At 33.5% G+C, this 27,634-nt stretch overlaps 1 protein-coding gene across 1 annotated transcript; it reads left to right on the top strand.

Moving 5' to 3' along the window:
• On the top strand, nucleotides 1-27,634 carry LOC145253026 (uncharacterized). Its single transcript, XM_080112899.1, has 2 exons — nucleotides 1-64; nucleotides 24,030-27,634. The coding sequence occupies exon 2, from the start codon at nucleotides 24,088-24,090 to the stop codon at nucleotides 26,863-26,865; it is 2,778 nt and encodes a 925-aa protein (XP_079969025.1). The 5' UTR covers nucleotides 1-64; nucleotides 24,030-24,087; the 3' UTR covers nucleotides 26,866-27,634.

The following is a 27,634-nucleotide window of genomic DNA, read 5'->3' as shown; positions in this document are numbered from 1 at the left end:
CAAACAGATTGCAATGCCAATAGAATATTACAAACATCGTATTCTACTCCATCTGATATTAATAGTAAGTAATTTTTATCAATGTTTACACCTTATTTATTCTGACATTTTACATATAAATTCATGTTTAGAATTGTAATTTGTGAATTATAATTCTTTTAATATATTTATATGCATACATGTATATATATATATATATATATATATATATATATATATAAATATATATAAATGTGCATGCTAAACAAACAGAATGCATTCTATAGTTGCACAAAATAATAAAAAACCGCATTAGTCTTTTTGTCCAATACAGCCATTTGCATGTTCCTGAGTCATTTTTCTCTTTTATCTTTTTTTCCAAATTCTTAAATACACACACAGACTTAAACACACACAGTCACACACACAAATATATATATGTATATATATGTATACATACATATGTGTGTACGTAAGTGTGTGTAAATATACACACACACACATATATATATATATATATATATATATATATGAGAAACAAAATTACAACTGTACGTTGAACTTTACAATCAAAATTTATTGTTCGACTGCACACTCAAAAAAAAAAACAATTTACAAAATCCTTATTCCGCGAAGTTTCAAAGAATGCTATTCTCATTATTCTTCTCATCAGAGGACATAAAGAAATCAGCAAATTATATTAATAACATTGCTAGACTTTGCTAGTTAAGGCATTAAGTGAAACCGCAATTTATTGTAGGTATATATTGCCAAATACAAACCTGAAAAAATATTGGATATGTAAAAAAACTAATATAAAATAAACCGTGCATAATAATTCAGATTGAATGAAATCCCTCTCGATTTGATCCAAAATGCAAAATAGTTCGTTATATATAATATATTCCAAAATGTGTACAGCGTGACGATGCATATAATCCGATTTGAAAAATTTCAAAACAACTGAAATAATGAAAATTGTTTTTCTTTTCCGGGCAGTGCCGTAGTCTTAAGAGAAGTATGTCCCTAGTCAAAAGGGACCTAATAGTAAAAAGCGAGACATCCAATTTCTTAATTAGAAAAAAAGTGATTTCAAGCGGGGAAAAAATCCGTTAAAGCTCGTGACCGAAAATTGTGACCGGAAATTGTCTAGACAGAATGAAACAGATATTTCTATGAATGATGATAAAGATGTAAAAAAAAAAAAAAAAAAAATAATAATAATAATAATAATAATAATAATAATAATTCTAAAATTAGTAAATCAATGATCATGGGTAATAATAATAATAATAATAATAATAATAATAATAATAATAATAATAATAAAAAAAATAATAATAATAATTGTAACAGATTTAGTAATAAGTATAAAAAATTAGTAATAATAAAACTAATAAACATGTCCGTAATAATAATATTTATAATAGCAGCAACAGAGATTATGATACGAATGAGTATGTCAATCATATAGCGATATTGATAAAAGTAAATATACACATATACACACATATATATATGTATGATGATTGCAACGTCTTGTCAGACGAGTGCCACTCCCTCAGACATTTAAAATCCATGAGGCCAAATACCTCAGGGAGTATCTATACAAAAATGATGTTACAGAGTCTTAGCTTTGTACGACAGCTAAGTCTCTCGCTCTGTTCAAAATGTTGAGATCCAGCAACAAGCAAGAGCAAGATAGCCAGCAACAAATTAAACTGCAGACCAGAATAATGCGGATACTGGTCTCCCGCTTTATTGTTTTTTAAATCAGAGATTTGCTTCTCCTAGAAAGGTTGCCTTCACCACGGCTTACGGGGCCCCTCTCCACACCAATACACATATACACACACACAAATATACACGGTGCTAATTGGCCGTTGACCCAGAAAAAGAGTTCATTCGCCCTTTGGAAGGTCTTGTTTTTAATCCTTCAGGGAGACTAGCCGCCTTCCTCACCAAACAAGTCTGGTGGGGGAACCAGTTTAGTCGCCGGTGACCCGACCATGAGGCAGGTAGTACTGGGTTACATGGTACCAGTAGCATATGACATGACCTGACAGAAAATGTGTATGTATATATATATATATATATATATATATATATATATATATATATATATATATACACATACACATACTCAAACATATATACATACATATACATATACACATAACAGACGCAAATACTTACCCGCATTTATATATACATAAGTACACCCATAAACATACAAGTACATAATTTAAAAATTGCAATACATATTTCTATTTTGTTTCATTAACATATTGTCTCAACAAATTAACGCATTTATATTTATACATATGCATCTATCTACCTATCTATCGATCTATCTATCTATCTATATATATATATATATATATATATATATATATATATGTCTGTATGTATGTGTGTTTGTGTGTTTCTGTGTTTGAGTGTGTTTGTGTGTATTTATTCCATGAATATTAGTTCCACTTAAAATAAAAAAAATAAAACATCGGTGGCAGTTTTAAAAATAATTTTTGTTTCAGAAAACTGGAAAATAATAAAAAAAAGAGAAAAAATGACTCATGAACATGGAAAAAAGCCTAATGTCGGTTTTATATTATTTATGGAACGGTGGAATGAATTCTGTATTTTTTTTGTAATAATTAGTACATTAATAATTGTATTTATTTTGTTTCTTTGTCTTTTATTTTACGAGTGTGGTTATAATGATGGCAGAAAATGATGAGCGTTTCCAAAACACACACACACACACACACACACACACACACACACACACATATATATATATATATATATGCCTGAGAGTCCGGCGTTGTCCGGGTGTTTGAAAGTTTATGTTGAGTAAAGAAAATGTGGTCAATCTTTTTAATTGACCACTATTATGCCGCCTTAACATTTATTCTTTTGGCTCAAACTAAGTTATTAATTATATCCATGCACAAAGGAACTTATATGTAAAATTTAAAGTGTTTAGACACAAAATTGTCGGAGAAATATGGTACAGTTCTCAAAGGTCAAATCGTTGAACTGTGACCCTTAACAGCCAATTTCTGCTCGAAACTCGATAAAAAAAATTACCCAAATCTCAGTGCTCTGTATATCAAATTTCGAGTCTGTACTTTAAATTTATAGATACTAACATGAGTGCCCGACCGTGCCCAGGTATTTGGAGGTGTGTGTTGAGCAAAAGAAATGTGGTAGTAGGAAGACAGGATCAGACCCGTACCGCAAAGGAGGAATAGAACGGGAAAAACGTGACGTCTTTGCTGGTCCGACCACAGTCAAACCGGAAGAGACGCAGGTTTAAATTAAGGCTAGATCATCGAAAAGAGGGGATGACTTTCGAAAATATCGGCGAAAAAAAGCGACCCCTCCCTGTAATAAGTGCCCAGTTAAGGGTAAGGAATTAATGTTTTTAGCGAAGTATTCGGTATTTGTCGTCTGAACGGTCGTGTTTCAAAACGATACTTATCTTGTAAAAATTCGTTGCCTCTGTCGAAAATTTTAGAAGGACATGCAAATATACATGTATACATTTATATATTGCAGCTCACACTTTCGACGCAAATAGATTAACAAGGTTACCCTATCTCTGAATACCCTTTATGTAAAATTTCAAATATTTAGACCAGAAATTGTTTGAGTAATTTTGTAGTGACCGCATGGGTCAATTTATTTTAAAGTTTGACCCATATTATTACCCCTTAACATTTATTGTTTTGGGCTCAAATTAAGTTATTAAGTTAGATCCATGTCCAAGGAACCTATAGATAAAATTTCAAGTGTTTATACCTAAAATTGGCGGAGGAGTTTGGTAGAGTTCGTTGAACTTTGACCCTTAACAGCCAAATTTCTGGCCGAAAACAGATTCCAAAGATCCAAATCTCAGTACCCTGTATATCAAATTTCAAGTTGTAGACTTAAAATTGACAGAGTTATTGTGTAGGGAAATGAACACAGACAGACACACAGACAGACACTTTAACTTCGAACCCATACCGCGAAGGACGAAAAGAACGGGGAAAACGTGACATATTTGCTGTTACGACCACCGTCAAACCGGATGTGACTTATGTTTAAATTAAGGCTAGACAATCAAAAGGAGAGGGTGACTTTCATAAATCTGGGCGAAAAAGCGACCCCTTTATAGAAAAGTACCCAGTTGAAGGTGAATATATTAATGTTTTTAGCCAATTTTCCGATATGTGTCGTCTGAAAGGTCGAACTTTAAAACGAAAGTTTTAGAAAGGCATGCAAACATAAATACATACATACATTTATATATTGGTAACTAATAATTTTCGATCCAAACCGATTAAAAGGCTTGGCCTATCTCTGAATACCCTTTGTGTAAAGTTTCAAATGTTTAGACCAGAAATTGTCTGAGTAATTTGGTAGAGACAGCAGAGGTCAATTTTTTTAAACTTTGCCTTTTATCATAACCCCTTCAGATTTATTATTTTGCGCTGAAATAAAGTTATTAAGTTAGATCAATGTTCAAGGAACCTATATCTAAAATTTCAAGTATTTATACCCAAAATTGTCGGAGGAGTTTGGGAGAGTTCTCAAAGGTCAAATCGTTGAACTTTGACTTCTTACCAGCTAAATTTCTGGCCGTATATAGATCACAAAGAGTTTCCCAAATCTCAGTACCCTGCATATCTGTAGATTGAAAATTGACAGAGTTGTTGCGTAGGGAAATGTACACAGACACACACAGACACACAGACACACAGATACTCAGCCACGTTCACCTTTGTATATATGCTAGCATTTCACTCCGGCGTTGCCCGAGTGTTTGGATCTGTGTGTTGAGCAAAAAAAAAAAAAAGATTATAGTGCTTCGAAGTAGTTTATATCGCTAAAATGCCAATAAAAAAATCATAACTTTATTCGATAAAAAAATGGGAATTGGTGGTCCGCGCATCTATTAAGTATCCGAATGGAGATACTGATGTTATGAGTTCGACCCTGACTTGTGCTGACGTAGGCAAAAACAAGAAACATGCGTGTCTAGGCTATACTTTTATGCACGTAAAAATATTTAGTAATAATAATAATAATAATAATAATAATATATACATACAAATATATATATATATATATATATATATATATATATATATATATATATATATATATATATATATAAAGAGCGTTGCTTACTTGCCGGACAATGGCAGGAAAAGATCGAAAATATAGCATAAAAACAATATAGAATAGTGCAAAACCAGTTGTAAATCGTATCGTAAATGAAAGATGACATCAATCTACGTTTCTATCGAAGAATTGAGATCATGAAACAACGGGAGAAATAGTATATATTCTCTATTGCAATTTCTAAAGCACAAATCATAATACAATAGAAGAAAAGTATAAACATTAGTGAACAGTAGTTCCAATCCACAGTAAAATATTTCCTTTCTTGTTTCATAATCTCAATTCAGAATTGTGTGTATAGAATATATCCGATATTTTTTTTCTGCGTTGTCCCTGATTTATGCAACACATCTAACGAAGTCTGATTGATGGAAATTTAGAATTGTAGAGGGAAAACAAAACAATGGAAGTTGTTTGCTTCCTAAATTGTAAAAAACGCTTATTTTCTTTATTGTTTCATTGCGAAGTGTGCTCTTTCATTTTTATACATTTAAATTATGCAAATGCTTAGGTAATTGTTATACCGGCCTTCCTTGGACAGAAGAATTTACACCGATTAGCACTATAAATAGTAATTCCAACAACAGTGAGATGCGACTTCACTTCAAATGTTACTATATTTGTGCATGATTGTTAATACACTTATTCCTTAACCGAACCTCGACTTGATTGTTCTTATTTTCACTGTTGTTCCACGGCACAGCGGATTGGCGACAAGGAATTGAACTACCGTCACTGCAGAGAATCAACAGAAGTGATTGAAATAAAGATTAGTAAAGTCTTTATGGGAGAACACCTTCGTAATTTCAACAGATATTTGGATACGCAAGGATTAACAGCGAATTAATTACTACAATAGTAATTTGGCGACGAGAAAAATACTTGCTACCAAAACCTGCAGCGAAAATCGCGAATGTTGTTATTTATTTAATAATTGAACACACTTACCAGTTGGTTTAGAAAGGAAAAAAGGTTCATTTTCTCTTCACAATAAGCCATTTTTCCTACGGTAAGAATGTTCTGCAAAGTAAAATGTCCAAAACCAACTAGCAAATACAGTGTAAGCTTAACGTTATTTCGATAACATCTGGGATTTGAAAAAAAAATGCTTGACTTTGTCAAGAGAAAAAGAGACAGACCGTGAAATATAATTATTCGCGTACGTCATTTGTGTTTAGCAAACACGTTTAAAATCAAGGCATTTTTTGCAAAAGGCAAAGGAGGTAAAAAAAAAAAACCCTAAAAGTTTCGCATACGAATTCCTCGGATATTTAAAGCGACAGATTTTATTTTTGCTACGTAAAAACGCGTGCAAGTAAAAAAAAAAAATGTTAAACAAATGATATTTCGCTGGATTGTTTCTAGTAAGACTAGAAATATAGCGTTCCATAAATTAAGTTACAAAAGGACTGCTAAACTGTTGTTCTTCAAACAAAAGAATTGGGAAAAAGAACTTGGTTTATTTATTTATTTATTTATTTATTTTTTTACTAAGGAATAGTTCTTTAATACAAGCGTAAATTGTAAACTGAATTCGTATTATGTATGCGAAATTCAAAGATTCACTTTTAGAATTGTTCCAATTCCAGGCAGCGCAATATCTCACGTTGCAAAAGCAGCACATTTAACAAGTAGAAAGAGAAGAAATATTTAAACAATCATTTGAAGAAAAAATGCTTCAACAGAAACACATCGAGGAAATATTAAACACAGGAGGAACGAATAAAAATTCTGGAGGCGACACAGTTCCCTAAAGTGGACGATAATCATAACGCATTCTCTCAAACAGCTGTGTGGGCCGCTATTGAAAATTACAATTTTAATCCTATTAATTAATTACTATGTCACTTTCGTCCAGATCTATAGACGATATGAGGATATTTTTATATCGGATTGTGGTACCTGGTCAGAGGCGAAAAAAAATTAGACTTTTGCTAAGGAAATTGGAAACAGCCGAGCATACAAAGTTCGTGAATTTTATTCTCCCCCCAAAAAACAGTGAGTTGAGCTTCCAAGAAACAATTACGCTACTTACACAACTGTTTTCTGCAAAAACTTCTCTTTTCCATAGGCGATAGAAATGTTTTAATTTTACTAGAATAGTGGAAGACGACTACATTACTTATGAAAGTATAGTGAACAAGCATTGCGACGATTTTAAACTGTAGGAATTATCATCAGATAATTAAAATGTTTCATATTTGTGCAAGGGCTGGTCTTAAGTAAAGACGCTGAAATCAGGCGTCGTGTTTTAAATAAACTCGAAAACGAACCGAATTTAAAACTACAAGTCTTAGCGGGAGACTGTAAACCGTTTATTGCGGTGAAACAAGACGGTTGTGACATAGAGGAAAGCGGAGTGTCGCATATAAAAAGGTCCATCAAAATTAAAACTTCGACTTCAAAAAATAACCAGAGAAATAAACATGTTGGACCATGTTGGTGTTGAAATAAACATTGGTACAATGAGTGTCCCTACAAGTTCAAACGATGTGTAAACTGGCACCAGAAAGGGCATAAAGCATCGCATTGTAGAAAAAAATCTGGTAGAAAGACACCCATTAAACTTACGAAAATTGAACCTGAGGAACAAAATATCCGAAATATGTACATGCAAAAATGTTTAAAAAGAAAATGAGGCTACAGCTTGATAGTGGGTCTGACATTTCTATTATTAATGTACAGCCATGTTAGAGGCTTGGGAGTCCCACTATGATTAACTCACATAAAACGGGCGAGAAGCGTCAGTGGCGAAACAATTACCTTCGAAGGAGAATTATTGACGAATATTTTTTTCCAGAACAGGGCCGAAAAAGCAAGAATTTTTGTCATGCGAAAATCAAACAACCTCTTTGGAACTGATCTGTTCGAAAGGTTTTGTATCTGCCTTTAAGCTCATTTTGCCAAAAAGTTCAGGATTCGAATGTGGAGGCAGACGGGTTATCGAGATTAATACCTAAGCAGACAGAACCATTAGAGGATATGGTCATAGCAGCCATTCAAGCGGAAGTTGAAGTAAAAAATACGTTATGTGACACAATTAGAGAACTTCCAGTAACGCTTGATGAGATTAAGAGTAAGGTAGAGGAGGGCGAATTTATTATACGCACGAAAGAAGGAATCAACAATAATGAAGAAATGTATTTAATTTGCGGTAACATCCTGTTATATAGCGGCAGTGTCGTAATTCCTGCGGCATTACAGTAAAAAATGCTCAAGTAATTCCATGTAGGGCATCCAGGTATATCAAGAATGAAAAGCCTTAGGCGCTCTTTCTTTTATTGACCAAACATGGATAAGGATATAGACAGAAACATCAGGGAGTGTAGAGGATGCGCATTAGCTATGAAAGCTCCTCCTACTCAATTTGGATCGTGGGCAAAACCGGGCCGATCTTGGTCTAGGATTTCTTTAGATTTTGCAGGACCACTAGATGGGTCTTACTATCTCATTGTTGTAGACAGCCTATCTAAATGACCGGAAGTATTAAAATGTAAGAATCCCACATCCGAGGTAACTATCACTTCCTGTATTAACTAATCGCTGGGTTTGGAGTAGTATACTGCATTGTTACAGACAAGAGAACGTAATTTACGTCTACCGAATTTAAACATTTTTGCGGGGATCATCTAATCGTGCATATAAGCTTTCCGCAATACCACCCAAAAAGTAATGGAGAAGCAGAGATATTTGTTGACACATTCAAGAGAGCTCTGAAAAAAGCTAGTGGGTCGCCGAAGGATTAGTCAATCAAACAGTTTATACAAGTCTACAGAGTCACTTTTAATGCATACATCGAAATGTCGAAAACACCTGCTGAGGTTATGTTTGGACGGAAGGTTAGATCGATTTTTCAGGAGTTGTTACCAAACCAGGGTAGGCCAAAGCTCAATAAGCCGATTACAAAAAGACAGTAGAAAGTTGAAAGAGCCTTCTACAAAATTAACAAAAATAATAAGACTTACTGGGAGTCCGGCATTGTTGAGAAACAAATAGGCAACATGGTCTACATGATTAAGGGTCTAGACTTCGTGCACAAATGTCACACAAACTAAATTCGGAAAAGATACTCGAACAGTGAGGTGACCAGACAACGCGAGGAGGACCTCATGGACACAGTGTTTGATACTTTTCAGGTTCCCATACCAGAGACAGCTCCGGAAAACAGAAGATCAAATGGAAAACGGAAATCAACAGAATTGATTAGGGTGAACCCAAAACAAAAACGTTATTAATCTCAGACGGGATATTTTCAAAGGGGATGTTATACCGGCCTTCCTTGAACAGAGAAATTTACACCGATTAGCACTATAAATGGCGCTAGTAATTCCAACACCGGTGAGAGAGATGCGACTGCAGTTCAACTGTTAGCCGAGTGCCCAGCAAATATACACGCTTTCTTATCTTTGTACTTTATTTTTAATACACTTGTTTCTTAACCGAACCTGAACTTGATTGTTCTTATTTTCACTGTTTTCCCACGAAACACCAGTAATCATTCCTACATTTTTAAACTGTAATAAGTACGATACAGTGAATCAGTGAAATAATCGGAAGTTGTTGACATCTGGGAGTATAAACACGTTATTGATTAACACCAAATAGAGATAAAGATTCGCTTTCAAATAAAATACACACCAAAATATTTTTCTAATGAGAAAACAATACTTGATCACTTATTTTAACGAGTTTTTCTTATAAATAATTGTAGTTAAACGCCGACGAATCAAATAGACTGATTAAACCACAATATGCACCTATAATCGTATTCAAGACTATAATGCGTTACTACTTAGATTGATGGGTTTTATTTTAAATTGTTTTCTTATAAATAAACGTACTTTTACACTTTCGAATTAAATAGACTGATTTAAACATAATAAACGATTGGTAACTATTACCAAAACCCAAAAATAAATTAATTTATATACGTACAGATCATATATTGTGGTTTAATTCATTTTAACATGTTTTCATATTAATAGCTGTAATTTAGCCCATTGAGTTAAGGAAACTGATTTACATATAAATATACAACAGATAATCCAAAACCAAAAGCAAGAATGAATTACTATTCTACTTAGACGGATTCGACTTTGTGTTTTTACTTATTTTAACGTGTTTTTTACAACTGCGTGTAATTTAACCCATCGAGTTAAAAATAATGATTTCAAAATAAATATACAATATACAAAAATAGTTAAAGGTGAGAATATATTACTTTTCTATAACTACACTCATATTATAGCCATATTTAGTGCTTTTAGTTGTACTCCTGAAGCCTTTTGACTTCTCTTTTCACTGTTCACTTAAAATATTTTTCTCTTCTAGGGAGGATAAGGCACATGGTTTTAATATTACTATTAGATACCTACTCACATTTAATTAATCCATGCAGTAGTGCTCCGGGGGTCTGATGAATTTTATTTTTACACTCATAAGTTACAAAATATCTTATGACAAAAAATGACAATATTATCTAAAAATCAATTTTCATTTATAACAGTTTTCTCTAGAGTTAAGGAGCCAACCGCTAATCTAGTATATATATATATATATATATATATATATATATATATATATATATATATATATATAATTTCGTATATGTGTATACGCATATATATATATATATACTTAAACAAACGTTGTTAAATACAACAGAGAGCTTCCGTTTAATTAAACTTTTTATGTTTTCATTTTTTCTGATGATCCTTTTAGTGTGTCGATGAAAAGAATGAATATAAGTCCCTTGTATTGATAAATTTGGCTGCAGTGGTATTTTTTGTTTTTCCAAGTAGACATCGTCACAATTAAAAACAGATAAAAGGAATATAATTCTAGTACTCAATTAACAATACTAGCACAAATACACTTCAAATCATTCTCGACGGCCGCACAAAATAAGAAATAAATCAAGAACAACAATCACGAACATATTTAGGACATAATCAACACATCCATCATTGTCATTAATGCCACTTTCGGTAATTATCACCGCCCCCAAATTATAGAAGAGTATAAACCTGGATATTTATTCGAAACTGGCAATATACATAGAATTTATGACTAATTATACTACAAGGTATGATCGCAATGTATTCCCTTACTGACTCAGTAAATACAGCCTCAAATCCTTTCGTCAATACTAATAGAAATCATAAAAGCAAAACACACTGATGAAAAAAAAAATCATCGCCTGCGTCGACGGCGAAAATCTCTTCACAAGCATACCTGTAAAATAAATCATAGATATAATCTTTAACACTATATGCAAGTACCTTCGACGTTCACAAAACATAACATGTTATTCATAGTTTGTATTACCGAGTTACCTTTTTTAAGATTAGAATGCTACTGTCTAAACCGATACACATAGTTTTCGGACCAGCTTTCATTGAATTCTCCATGAGTGACATCGAAAACTTGACATTAAATAACTGTAGTAAACATCTATATATGTACGGTATATCGACGATATACTAATTCTATCTGATAACAAAGAGCAAATATTAACACTTAAGGACCGTAACAATATAGCCATCATAAGAACCGTTCTTAACTTAGGAGTATTGGTAGCAGAAAGCTTGATATGGATTCCTTAATAATCAGGTTTGAAACCGAGGGTACCGATGCCTTTTCTAAATTTCTGTAGGCTAAACATAAATAATACGCTCTTATTTTCGGATTTTCCTTATAATAGAGCACTCTGCTGGAATCTTTTTTCGAAAAAAAAAATTGTATATATACACGTACATATATATATATATATATATATATATATATATATATTGTATATATATATACTTCAGAATAAAATTATATCACAATCAACTGATATGGAAACCTGTGATTATAATTTTTACAAAATATTATAGCCAGTAATATTATATAAGTAGTATCCCACCTAAATAAAAAAATTGCTCGATATACAAGTTAGATTTATATATATATATATATATATATATATATATATATATATATATATATATATATATATATAAAGTTTATTTAAGTATTATTATTAGTAGTATTATGATATTTTTCAGTAAATTATTATCATTAGTATTATAATGTTTATAACACGTGTTATTAGTACGCCTAGATTTAGTTTTGCACATTACTTCCAAAGAGTTATAGTTCTAAATTTTCAGTTTAATATTGAAATATGAATATTATCAATACATATAAATTTAGCAAGAATAGTAATGTATATATTAGATAAGATTATTTTGAGTTGACTTGATTTAAATTAATGTAAGCGGTAATTTCTATTTGACATGCGTTATATTTGATTTGCTTTCTTTTTCTTTCCTGTATATATCTAGACTTACTTTTGCGTTCTGACCTATTTTTGCAACCTGTCACTTTATTTTATACAGGTTTATTGACTTCATCTTCTTAGTTCATCTTCCTCGCCCCCTCTTTTTCTCCACCCTCTATTTCATCATTATTACTTTCTATTTTCTATCGCTCCTTATTCCTAGATCAACTTCCTTCACTTCCTTTTTATTTATCTCATCTTCTCTTATATTCGCTGTTTTATTACGCGTAAGCATTTCTTTTCTTTTATATTCTTTGTTTTACTTTATTTTATTGTATTATTTTATTTATTTATTTTATCCTTTTCATTTTTCATTTTAATTTTATTCTTAATTTTAATTTTTTATTTTTTACATTTTTAAATTTAAAATTTTTCTTTTTTTCTTTTCTTGGTTTTTCTTTTTCCATTTTTTTCATTTTACCTATCAGTTCAGTTTTCATTATTTTGTGTGGCATGTCTACTGAAAGCGGTTTTATTTTTATTTTATTAACAATTTGAAGTTATTTTGGAGTTGAATTTGAAGCTAACTTTCTATAACTATAAACATATTGAATATATCAAATTATATGTTCAATAACAAACCGATCCACCGGACCTATATAATTTTTTTTACCGAGCCCATTATATAAACAAAGAAAATTCCTCCAGGGAATGCCTACTTCGTGCCATTATTTGTGATATGGCTTACTCAAAATACAGCTTGGATAATCTTACCACACTGCTATCAAAGGCATTCGCTTCGGATTTTACCATGCAACTTGAATGTAATTTTTATATCCTTTCCATTAAATTATCTTACTCTATGACATTTAAATATTTAAACAGCTTTTAATTGTGATTTTCCATGTTTCACTGACTTTAGCTAATAAGGTGTAAACCATTATTACTATTTGCTAATATTTTCTCCTCTGAAGAGATGATAGACATCAAAATCCTATAGGATAAGGGGTTATAATATTTACAAATGTATTGTTTGTCTTACATAGAATAATAAAAAAATCTTTTGATTAGAAATTTAAACATTTCACGTCATGAATTTTTAAGTATGTTGAATGACTAAATTAGTTTATATATCTGTATTTCACTAACCAAATAAGTCATAATTTTAGAGTACACATTTTTTAAAGAAATTATTTATGTCGCCGAATACTTATATTTTCCTTCATCTTACGAACATTTTTCACCAAATAAACAAAATTATAATTATATGTTTTCCCGGTTCATTTTTCAGAAAACTTTGTTTCATTATAAAAAGATAAACGCATTGATATAAACAAAAAAATTGGAAAAGGATTAAAACACGTATAAAATTAGAGGCAGAACTTATGGTAAATTCGATAAACTACGACTACGTTGCGCCCTGTCTCTAGCCTAACGTGCTCTGATAAACAAATTGCACTTGTGTCCTCTCGGCGTTAAAAATCTACGTATCTAGGATTCTTCCTAGTTTAAATCCATATATCTTGGAAAGCTTTATACTCAATAGATTTCTCCTTTGCCAACTAGACATTTGTATTCTTTCTTTTTTTTTCTTCCATGCCTGTATTAATTTTCCATAGATTAACTGCATTGTTAACAGATATCTCGCTACTCAAGTGTCCAGATTTGTCTATTAAACAGAGTTCGAAATAGCAGCTCCTACGCGCAAGTTTTTATATACCTGTCCAGGCATAACGTTGATCGATTTTCCAGCTGCAATTTGGAACCAACAATAGATCGTCTTGTCTTAAGTCACAGCTAAAAGCAAAGTTAAAACGTTTCAGTTGATGAAGTATGTTAATCTTTACTTACGGTGTATTGAAATTTGTTTTGAATACGTTATAGAATTTTTTTAAAGTATAAATATATATATATATATATATATATATATATATATATATATATATATATATATATATATATATATATATATAACGGAGGAACATAGACACCAATAGAAACGGTTTATTTTAATAAACATATAATTTATAGGACAAACTAACAAATAAATTGTCACACATTTAATTACTAAAACTTGTTTAACATTCCCTTTGCTGTTTGAAATACCATGCCCTTTCTAGGCATTGACCAGTTGACGAATATCGTTTAGAGGAATGTCTTGCTATGTCTGACGCAATAATACTTAAAAGTGCAGGCTTAGTAAATGACTTCCTTCTCCTTTTGTGAAGGTTTCGGTATATTATGCCCAAAAGGTTTTCAATTGGGTTACCATCCGGGTTCTTACTTGGTCGTGGAAGTTTCGTAATCCCATGTTGTCTCAACCAATGATGCAGCGTGGCAAAGAGCGCCATCTTTTATTAATAGGCAGTTAACTTGGTCTATTTTACAACTTTAGAATATTGGTAATATTGAAACATAATTCGCAAAATTAATGTTACCCTCGCATTCCACCCCGCCTTAGCGACCATCACACCAAATTGTACCGTATACCATAACCGAGAAACCTCCATCTTTCAGCCTTGGTTGCAGTCTGTTTAAGTCAAACTCTTGCTAAGGGACCTTCCATACTCATACCTTTCCACTGTTGAGTAATAATGCAAATCGTTATTCATCAGAGAAAATGGTCTGTTCGCTATCTCAGGGTCCCAATCTTTCCTGCGTTTGATATTCGAAGGACAAAGAAAAAACATTCCTTCTCGGAGCACTACTATTGTAGCATAGCTTGTGAAGATACCTGACCCCTGATCTCAGAATGACATCACATTTTGTTTCAATATCAGAGACTCCTCTTCAACATTTCTCTTATCAAGATGCAAGGTTATTATTACGTCCCGGTCCGAGCTGGGTGAGGTTTTGTGCACTTTTAGCCTTCTCTTTTGAATTGTACAATTTTATTAACAGTAGAATAGGCATTGAAAGATGCCCTGCTATTTTGCGCTGATTATGACCGCCTTCATGTGTACGTACGATTTACCCTCACAGCCACGGTGATAGGTCTGATAATCCTTTGATTCATGTCCTGCTTCAATGTTGTTAGATGCAATTTTAATTAGATACTCTAAGTAATTTCAGCACCAAATATATCGGTAATTATAAATAAGCAAGCATTAATCCTAGGAAACTATGAATCTTAGTACCTAATCTTCTTTGTCATGCTTGTGTATATATATTCGTATATTTTATTGTTAATTCATTGTACATAAGCTGTTTTTCTACTTTTCTACAAGCATTTTTGGCCAATATTCGTATTCATACACTTTATTTTATTGATATTTGTTTTTTTGTAATTGACATTTTTATAATGCTTCCAATATTTTAAGATCAAGTTTGTTTATAGTGCATTCCAGAATAGACGTGTCGTCTGTAATGTTTTTCTAAATTGATCCAGGGAGACGAATCAGATGTTTAACAATAGGACTATCCTCACAAGAATGCATAGTTAACCTCATTTCTAAAGTATTGGTAAAAAAACGACCTTTAATCCTGATCTGAAATGGAACACGTACATCAAATCTGTTGCCAATGTCGCTGAAAAATGTTTGGATCCTTCTGTAGATCCAGTAGATATCTCACTGCTGATGCAAGTCTCTATCTATATAAGAGCCGAGTACGTCCAAGGATGGTGTACTGTTGCCACATCTTGGCAGGAGCTGCTAGAAAGGACCTGTTCTGCCTTGATAGAGTTCAAAAAAGACTTCGTAGCTTCGTAGGAGCTGTGATCTTCTCTTCCCTACAACCTCTAGCTTAGGGAAGAGATGTTGTGAGTTTGTCTCTGCTTTATCATTATTTTCATGTCAAGTGCTCGACTGAGCTGCAATCTATTGTTCCCCAATCGCCAAACTTTCACGAGATAAACTAGTCTAGCTGAAAACACTATCAAACCCCCTCACTCTTTATCTGTGCCTAAACCTAAACGTAGATTCCATGAACTAAGCTTCTTTCTTAGAAGTGCACGCCTGTGGAATTGTCTTCCGTTTTCCTGCTTTCCAGCTTACTACAATCTAATTGTCTTCAATCCTACGTAAACAATCCTTGATGAGCCGTTCCACTTAAGTTAACAAATTTACGGAATTTCTATTACAAACGATTACTACATTGTACAATTGACTACTGTACTCTCATAACCCTTATCCTCGATTGGCGTCTTGGCCTTGATAAGTGATGATGTCCATGTAAAAAAATATGTATCTCCTCTCACTTTCACAGACTCAGTATTCCGATGTTTATTTGAATTGATATACCAATGCTTCTATGAAACGACTCAGTGAGTTATAAGTGATGAGATTCGAGGTTTTAACTTTATTGTAGATAATGATTCGTTTCATTATTTATTGGAGTCCATAGTTTAATTAATACTATTTTTAATAACTTTTCCGTATTCCGTTTCCGATAAAAAAATAAGGCTAAATTCGTTTTCCTAGGACATTCTTTTGAATTCTGCACACAGTGATTAGTCGCTGCAAAATAGATCTATGTTTATTATGCTGTAGTGATCGTTGTACTAGGATGAATTGTCATGAAGAAATAGCACTTTTTCCTATTCATTCATTGTTTTGCGGGTTCTTCGGTTCCTCGCGAGTTATTTTGTGTAGAATTATCACAATGGGTCTGTTGAGACGCTGATGTTTTAAAAGCAAATATCTCTTCAACAGTTTGCATTTTGGAGACGGAATTCTTTTCGATATAATCGCTGCTATATTAATTTTAGTAGTTCTCTTTTAGATTCAAATTTTAATAACTACATTTTATATCAGTATTTAATTTGTATTTTTATTTTTTGATTGTTTTATATAACAATTAGCGTTTCTTGTCCATAATGTTGTTTATTATATTTATCAAGTTGATCTTAAATAAAGCATATACTCAACCAATATGTTTTCTTTACAGAACCCCCGTTCTTTCTCGCAATTCCTTAAAACGTCACTAGCTGACTTTCGGACCCCCCTGCTTTTTATATCGCAATTTCTTAAAACGTCATTAGCTGAAGTTCAGAATATAATCACACGTTTCTTTTAATGGTTAATTTAAAAACAGCTTTCATTTTGGAAACGGAAATTCTTTCGAGATAAGTCGCTGCTATATTAATTTTACTTTTCATCTTTTTAGATTCAAATGTTAATAACTACATTTTATATCAGTATTTAATTTATATTTTTATTTTCTGATTGTTTTATTTAATAATTAACGTTTCTCATCATAAATGGTTATTTTACCTACCTTCTAAATTGCATTAATAGATTAGGCAAGTGTATGCATTTTCAGTTCGTGAGAGGGGAATCTATCACCATACTTTCCCTTAAACTCGCCAATTGGACTATTATCAAGTATAATACTTAATAGAATATTTTTCTTTTTACTTTTTTCCTTTTTCTTTTTTTTAATGAAGAGAAGCGAACGCTTTGTGGATGCGTTATCGGCAGGTCCCGTTACTCGCGCTTCTCTTTATTTATTCCTCAGTCCTCATTTTTCAATGAGTGATTTTTCTGACAAAGGGAGAAGAAAAAGCTGTATTCTAGGTTGGCAGTATTTTGCGCAAACAGTTGCCAGAGATGTGGAAAATTTTCTGTTTCTCTGTCTACCCTTGTAGCCATACCATTAGTAATGGTGCTGGAGGTAAACATTTTATCTGGGCTTACGTTATCCGCCTGATAGTTAGGGACCCGAACCTTAGATTAACCACTAAGAAGGCTGCCCTCTCAGCAGGTGCAAAGTACTGGAGCTGCTATATGGCCATTTGGTGAATGGAATCTGGACCATACAGTAGTTTCTGGTAGGGCCTCTCGATGCCATACTAGTGGGTAATTGTTACGGCGTTACCTTATCATGCTCTACAAAAAAACAACTTCGTTTCTTTTTCTCTCTTAGTCTCTCTTAGTTTCCCTCTTTGTCCTGCTCTAAGCAAGTCTGGCGACCGAATCCACACATTCCTTATCCCCATCATGACAAGTTTCAAGAAACAATATACGATTAAACAAGGATCTCCAACTTCCAACGGAGATATTTACTATCATGTTCCCTTCTCCAACATCAGGGGTGTACGTTCTATCCTTCCAGAGGTTGAAACCAAATTACTGGAGAATAAACCAGAGCTATTATTTCTAAACGAAACTGGCACTGGACAGACTATTCCCCTAGATGAGTTCGTAATTAAAGGATACTTTAACTTAACTTCCAAATCTGACCCCAGGATCGCCATGTGCATGAAATATATGCCTATATTAAAGTTGGCTCTCCATGTGGTAGGGTAATTTCTAGAGAAGGTCCTAACTTACCCTATATGTGCGTCCGAGCTGCACTTGCTCACACTACTGCATTTATATTTACTCTCTATTGCTCCCACAACAGCGGAGTTACTATCTTTAAAAGCATATCTGAGAAAATTGATCACATCCTATCTGCTTATCCTTAAGCTAACATTCACGCATGTGGAGACTTCAATGTTCACAATGTGGAATCATTGACCCACTCAAACCAGACCAATGATGGGACGGTTCTATCATGATTTCTCCATCGCTTATGAGCTCACTCAGATTGTACACGAACCCACCCGTGTGCCCGTCACTGACAGCCAGTATGCGAGTCTCATAGACCTTTTTCTCACAGCTTTTTCCGACCACTCAATTGTATCAGTTAAGATAAAAATCAAATGTAATAAGTCCTTAGCCGTACCTCTCCACCGTACAGTATATCGATACACTATGACTGACTGGGATAGCTTCCGTACATTTATATCGGATCTACCTCTGCGTTCCATGTTTAAAAAAGGATTTGTCCTCTATAGTATCAGACCTGACGGAATGGTTAATTGTAGGTATAGAACATTTCATACTCTCGAAAAAGTTCTAGCAAAAGCCTAACAGCTAGCCATCGTTCTCTCCAGAATATTCTGTGCAGTTGCGCACAGAAATCACTTTTTCCATTGCTTCCAACGTATATGTATGGAGACTAAAGCCGCTTTCAGGACTGCCAGCAACCATTGTAAGAAAGTGATAAAGAACGCTAGAGAGGTGTATACTCAGTCCGTCAAGTCAAAAGTAGCTGAGCATCGGCTTGGTTCTCACCAGTTTTGACAAATAGCAGACAGAATCCTGACCAAAATCGTGTGCTCTATCCCAACTATAATCAATGGACCTGAGGTAATCTCGTCAGCATAAGACAATGTCAAACTCTTTGCCAAGAACTTTTCAACTAATTCTACCCTTGGCGACCTTGATCCAGTAAGGCAACTGACCCTGACGGTATTTCTATTATAGTACTCAAGAATCTTCAACCAGAACACGCGCCCATAGTTACAAAACTGTTTAACCGTTGTCTTAAGGAGAATTGCTTCCCATCACCCTGGAAAATCTCATCAATATGCCCCGTATTTAAAAATTCAGGTGGTCGCTTATCCCCCTTTCAGTTTCCTGCGCATCATTAGTAAGTTGCAAGAATCTGTATTATATAGAGATGTAACAACAGGATCAGCAAAAATAACCTTCTTAGTGACACACTATGGTTTCCATTCTGCTAGATCTCAGCTGATGTGTTCCCAGTTATATCTCATAGGATTAGAGAATCTCTCGACGGAGGCAACCTTTCTAGGGCAATTGCTCTTGCCATATCAAAGGCCTTTGGTAGGATATAGCAGAAAGGTTTACTTCACAAGACCTCCAGCTATGGTATAGCTGGAAATCTCTTCTCAATTATTAAATCATTTCTCTCTTATAGGTTTATAAAAGTAGTAGTAGACAAAAATCAGACGCTCTTAGTATTAATGCTGGAGCCCATTAGAGGTCCATCCTGGGCCCAACTCTCTTCCTGATCTACATTAATGATCTTCCAAATCACATCCTTACATCATTCGTAGACATTTATCCTGATGACACTGCCATCTATGGTAGCACATCTAAGACCGTAAAGGAACAAGTTCTTTCCGATTCTCTCTCCTCTGATCTAAAGCACGTGGTACAATGGGAAAAGGAGTACCTGGTTACGTTTAATGCATCTAAAACCAAGCTCCTATCTTTACATGATCAACGACCTGATCCCCATCTGGCATGAATTGAAATGAACGGCTCTCGTCTTGGAGAGCCCTCATGTTTTGACAAGCTTCTGGGCTTGATCTGTACTCCTTATCTGAAATGGAACAAGTACATCAAACCTGTTACCAAGGCTGCTGGAAGAATGGTTGGATCCTTCTATTGATCCAGTAGATATCTCACTGCTGATGCAATTCTCTCTCTATAAAAAGAGCCAGGTACGTCCAGGGATTGCGTAATGTTGCCACCTGGGCAGGAGCTGCTAGAAAGGACTTATCCTGTCTTGATAGAGTTCAAAGTAGATTCGTAGCCTCGTGGGAGATGTCCTTTTCTGTTCCCTGCAACCTCTATCTCACAGAAGAGAGGTTGCGATTTGATCTCTGCTTTATCGTTATTTTCATGGCAAAATAGACTGAGTTTCAGTCTATATTCCCCACTCGCCAAACTTTCACAAGAAACACTCGTCTAGCTGAAAACACTAATTCCCCCACTATTAATCTGTGCCTAAATCTAAACGTAGATTCCATGAACAAAGCTTCTTTCTTAGAAGTGCACGCTTATGAAATTGTCTTCCGTTTTCCTGCTTTCCAGCTTACTACAATATGGTTGTGTTCAAGTCCAACGTAAATAAGTTCTTGATGAGCCGTTCCACTTAAGTTAACAAATTTACTGAATTTCCATTACTAACTATTAATATATTGTCCAATTGACTACTGTACACTCTTAACCCTTCTCCTCGAGAGGTCTCTGGTCTTGATAAGTGGTTATGTCTATGTAAAAAAGATGTATCGCAATAACATTTCCAAACGTCTTCGACTATTTTAAATGTCTGCACAAAAACTTATTGAAGTCATATCGTATATTTCGCATCCAATATACGATGGGCAAAACACTGCTAATGTTTGCCTTGCTTTGGACATTATTTATTTGATACTGATTTGGACACAACGTCAAGTGGTTGCTTTGTATTTTATCGTTTCTTACATATTAATGGAGAACTTTCTTTTTGTTGCGTTGAAACATATATAAACATTTTTTAAAATTGTTTAGATATTGTTTTATTGACTGTATGCCAGTGTTGTTCACAGTTTAAACACATGTAGGTGGCAAAGCTACACTGCCTTCTGATATTTTAAATATTTCTATTGTGAAATGAATTTAGGTGACCTTAGCGTTCAGCATCATTTATTTTGAAACGTGAGCGTGTTACCTTCACTGCCTTGCTTTTTTTTCTTTTTTTTTTGTAATTCTTATGATGTTATCCCATTTCCTTAACAGTATCTAAGAAATGCTTGTCACAACAGGAAAATTTGGTGTTTCCATTGTTTGGAACACATGCAATAATCGCCACAGTTAAATAACTTTTGACATTTCTAAATTTATAATCTGGTTGGACTCAAATGTGTATCATTTTCATGTTATTACCCCGTCAAAATCATATAAATTTTGTAATAATGGCGGCGTCTTTATGTCAGTTCCGGGGTCTTATGCGTAACTTTGTATTGCCTTACGGTAATACTTTTGGAACACTAATGCAAAGCGTAAGATGATATAATATTAAGTAAATGTCGTTTAATTCAACATTTTGTACTGTCTCATGTTACGTGCCTTCAATAAGTTTCCAGATTTTTTTGTATGGGCACATTCACTGATAGCACACACATAAAACTATGGGTCCCTACGAAGACATCTCCTCCAGCTGCAATGCACTTAATATGCCGTGCTAGGAATTCCGGAAGACATCATGAAAGTTCTTTTTCTTTGAACGTATCAATGACGCCCGCCAGCACCTCTTTCATCTCCTTACTTTCCTCATAACGACACCCTCTAATGTTTTCTTTGAGCTTTGAGCTTAACCAAAAGGTACAGGGTCAATGTCTGGAATGAAGGGAGAGTGAGAAACTGTCTTTATGCTTATCATGGCAATGTCTTTCTTTCTGGACTTCTCTGAGCATGCTTGGGATAAATTTCGCTCAAATCCTCCGTATCTCCTCCCGAATAATTGTGTGTTCAGTTATCAAATTCACATCCATTCGAGAAATTCTTTATTTGGTCAAACAATGCTGATGTTCTTCTTTTCTTGTCTCTTTCCACACCTATCATCGTATCTTACAAAGTTCCTGACTTCCTTGAATCTTTTATATCACTCAAAAACTTATGTTCTATTCAGGCATGGTCTAGAAGCAGTCTGAAGCATCCCATGCGTTTGTGTGGCATTTTTTCCAAGTTTAAAACAGAATTGTTTTTCATACTTTTCTTCTAAAATATTCTCACGAGCAGTTTGCATTTTTGACATTCACCAGCTGTTGCCCTAAGGCTTTAATAGGCTGTATTCAAATTCCTCCTTTAGCTGTTCCTTTGAACCTGGAATTATAAAATTATTCAGTCATCTTATAAGATGTATAGCATACTGAATACATACTGAATTTTCAACAGTCTAGGTCCATTTTGTATGCCTGTAAAAAAATATGTAAACTTATTGAAGATATCTCGTAACTGATCATTATAAATCTGGAACACAGCGTAAGAAGTTATATGTGGTATATAAAGTTAATGAAGTTTCATGTATATTAACTTCAAGGTTAAAAATATAGTAGTCGTCTGTGAAGCCCTGATATTTGTTATATTCTAACAACATGGATTATACATCAATTAACACATATTTTTAAAAATTCTAATTTCCTTACAGGTTCATGAGCCATTATATTGGCACAGATTTTTCGTTTTTCAAAGGAATATGCAAATTAATTAACATTTATATCTTTGTCAGAGCGTGGAAAACATGCAACTCTACTAATTTGTATACTGTTACAAAATCCTTCATGATAAAGAAACTATGCTTAAAATAATTCAGCGTAATAGTTAATTAAACTAATCATTTAATAAAAACCAAACAAAAATTTAGTCATTAATCAATATATTATGAACATAAGTTATCCATCCTGTAGTGCCTAGCTTATTAATAACTGAGTATACTAAGAAATAATGTTTTACTGTTTAATAGTTCGAGTAAAAACTGGAGTTTATAGGTATATAGACAGCGAAGCCTTGTAGTGTTTTCAGTTATATTTTAGATCTTTCAATTGACGTTTGCTAGTTATTATTTCAGTCGTTCTTATGGTTCTACATTTCTTATTATTTCTGTAATAGTTCTGGGTGTTTGTTATTTATTGAAACGTATGGTATGATCGATTATATGTTGTGATTTACGTTGTTTTCTACGTAATCGCGATCTCTTACCGTTAATTCAAACACATGCGTATTGGCTTCGTAGTTATTTACGTTTTTATATTTTAAGCAGTTGCCGTTTTTTCTTAATTACTGATATATATCGATAACTTTACTGCTAATTTTCCGAGCAAGGAGGAGACTTTTATTTTAGACATATTTGTTAATAGTACCGAAGTGTGATATATTCAATGGTGTTCGTGATTTTTGTCATATATATATATATATATATATATATATATATATATATATATATATATATATATATATATATATATATACGTGTGTGGCATTTTCATTTTAATCTTGTCTCAGGAAATATATACACGTTTGATTTATATATATTTTATTCTTTATATTTTCAGAGATAATTCCGAAGCTCGGAACTTTTCCCACCAGCAGGTGGATTGCCACTAATCTACAATGACGAAGATTCTGACATATTTGTTTATAAATCTCTATTTTATTACTCTCACAGCAGCTCTCAACCGTTCATGTTCCTCCAATGATACTTTAAAAGATATGATTGTAAAAAAATGCAAAATACACATACCCGATTTAAAGTTGAGCAGAGATCTAAAAGATTATGCAAGAAGCCATAATATCAAACTTTTGAAAATTTTTCTCAAATTCTCGCCGGATATTAGAAGCGCAATCATCGCCAAGAGTGAGAAGTCTCTACGAAAATCTCAAAATAAAAGTAGCTACTTCTATACACCTTTTGATTGGTTCATTACCACAAGCCGACTCGGACAAAGGCTTATTAATCTGAAACCAAATTACGAAACACTCTCTTTAACCACGCTCGCATTAAAAACAGAAGTTTTATATATCGGAATGCAAGACGATCCTATGGGCTGTTTAAAAAATCTGTCACTGTCAAAATATTTGTTTCTGGTAAAGGAGTTTCTTCAGAAGTACTTAAAGGAACCAACCAATTCAATCCTTATTAACAACAAAGTGTGTACGTCAGTAATGAAAGTGGTTCTCGGATACGCTTCGTTTTCATCGATTTGTTACGATAGAAAACATAATACTACTTGTGTGTATTTAGAAAGTGACCAATGGTCAGTCACCTTACAAGTATTTATTCAATTCATAAAATTTCTCGCTATAATGTTTTGCCCATTATTGATACCTAAAACACTGTACGGACTAAAATCCAAACAAAACTATTGCACATTGAAGATAAGAGAAAATGTCTCATTTAAAGTGAAATTATCGAACGATAAACATGTCGTAAAAGACAGCGGATGGGTCATCAGTATGCCTTTGTCATATTTTCAGGAATGGACGAAATTTAAACCTATTCGACTTCGCAGGGAAGTCGACTACATCGTTGATTTGAAAGAACTGTATTTAAGTATTGAGGATAGCAGACTTGTATCAATCCGATATATCCCTACAGGTTTTATTTTTATCAACTCGCTCTTGAGAAACGTATATTACTGCGAACTTCACGAGTTCAGTGGTTTTAAATCCTGTTGCTCTAGTTCAGTATTTTCAGATTGTGTACAATCAAAATGTTGTCATTCGTCTTGCAGAATATCCTGGTTTCGCTGTTGTCGGTTCTCCATGAAGATTCTAGTCTTTCTATTCTTACCTACACCCTGGAGTTTACGATTACTTATTTATAATGGGTATGAAAAAGAGGAGTTTATCCTTCGGCAATCTGCAGCGAATACTAATGGAGTCCGGATACCATTCGAAGGTTTTCTTCTTGGCTATATTTCCCCACTCCATTGGATATTTCTATTTATGTATACCATCTACGGCGTTGATTTGTTGGCTTTCGGTTATTTTGCACACAAAATTATACGTAGAATACAGATTATGATCAAACATTGTATCCGAGACATGCATTATGCCCTGACATTCAAAGTAGTGAACTGGTCATTAAATTTATTTCTCGTACCGTTTACCGTATTTGGAATATTCGGATTTATTTTAGCACCATTTCTTTGGATTTTTATCATTCCTATAATCTGTCTGGCGATGTGTTACTTTTATATTCCACTAGTGAATCTTTTAATTCGTTTTCTTTTACACATAATTTGGTTTTGTATTCCAAATTGTGTCATTAATAGCAAAACCCCATTCTTCCTTGAGGCGATCTCACTTAGGCTAAAGAAATGTTTGCATCTAATCGATATGCGTTCTTTATACCCTGGTCCTATAATCGTTAACCGAAATAATCGCTCTTCGTCTTATTGTTATCGGCTATTTCAACTGTTTATGGCGCTGCTGTGTCTATTCACGTTGGTAGCCGTTGCAATTCTTCTAACTGAATGTGTCGGTTATGTCATTGAGATTATCTCGTTTACTCTCATTGGTGCTATTCTCCACAGCGATTTGGTTTTACCTGTTTTTTCATTGGGGTTTTTAATCATCATTTATTTGGTTCGATCAATTAACAAAGTCCGACTAAGATACATGAATTTCAATAGCATGATTGTAAACGAAATAATCAAGTCCGTAGGAGAATATGATTCTAAAAGGTGTGCCAATACCGCGTACTTTGCATCAAACGGTCATTTAGATGATTTCAGATTCAGCAAAAGAAGCGGGCTTCTTTGTCAAGCATTCTCCTTGCTTTTATTTTTTGATGTCAATGAGAGGCCTCTTATACCATTGGATTTCTTTTATAAAGCGTGTGAAATGGAGATTCCCAATTTACCTGGCCCGCTTTCAAAGAACTTTTTTAAATCCTTCCTTAATTTCTTCTTCATTTTATTGTTTCTTATCTTCGTAACTATAGTTGTGATGACGTTTGGCGAAATCTACAATGTTTCCTCGGCGAATCAAATGTTGGCAACTCTGGCGGGGGGGATTTTTCCGTGGTTTCTGGAGAAGATGTTGAACATAGAAGGCGAATCTAATGAAATAAATACAGAGTCTCTAAACTTCGAAAACACTTTCCATAAAGCAATTTGCGAGTTTGCCCAGAGATGGAAAATCTTGGATATTGTTGGCGATTTGAGACGTTTGAATGAAAGTAAGGACGAGGAGTGCATTGATGAGAATAATACTGAAAATGTGACTATTAATATGTTGGACTGCGAGGAAATTGATCATATCGAAAAACAGAGAGTTCCGAATCTTTACGTTCACATTTCCAAGTCGTTCGTTCGAGACATTCCACGTTCCTACTCAGATAATACGAGTTTCAAAGAAGGTTCAAGCGAAATAAGTTGTGATTAAGAAGATGAACACTACAAATTATATGACGTATAATATGCTTAATTATATTGTGATTTTCAACCATAGAATATTTAGTTTGTTGTGAGGATTAAGCTATCATCTATTTCGAGAAAGTTTCGATGAAGATTATAATCTCTACAATTATATAAAAGTCACGTGATGTGCTTGTGATTTCCTGAATAGTTTATTAAGGCTCCATACACTAAGCTGAAGTTCCGTGCAGTTTTACTGAACATATATCACGAGTTGTGCATTATTAATTACTCTTTCTGTATTTAAACTTACGAAGAGTTCACTCGGTGAAAAATAAAACATTGTGCATAGTTTATATCTGTAAAAACTAAATGTTTGGTCGGCAATACTTAGAAGAGGCTTGCCATCAGTAGAATATAAGGTGAGGATTCAACTAGCTAACTTATACACTATTTTCTATTTCACATTTTTGCCACATATAAAATAAAACAACAGGGTAGAACGATAAAATTGTCGCCATAGAACATGATTTTTACCAAAGTTAACACTAAACCTTTAAGTGCATTTTAGAACTTTTAACACCGAATAATAGACTTGTTCAATGTACGCAATCCGCAGTTATTTGATATGATCGATTTGCGTTCAAAATGAATGTTTCTGTTTAAGGCCTAATTGACATATGATACTTGACTTTGATTTTTTAACTTTAATTCAAACCATTATATTAAAATAGTTTTATAAAGTCAACCTTAATTTTTCTACAGTGCAATATAAATTACAATATACTGTGGGCTAA

This window comes from Euprymna scolopes, chromosome 3, assembly GCF_053919585.1.
Source record: "Euprymna scolopes isolate OS-2025 chromosome 3, ASM5391958v1, whole genome shotgun sequence".
NCBI classification, from domain to species: domain Eukaryota; kingdom Metazoa; phylum Mollusca; class Cephalopoda; order Sepiida; family Sepiolidae; genus Euprymna; species Euprymna scolopes.
Note: the sequence above shows the minus strand (reverse complement) of the source record. Positions and strands in the feature narration are given on the sequence as shown.

Coding starts and splice junctions, on each gene's coding strand:
- LOC145253026 (XM_080112899.1), top strand. CDS start 24,088: ATGACGAAGATTCTGACATATTTGTTTATAAATCTCTATTTTATTACT.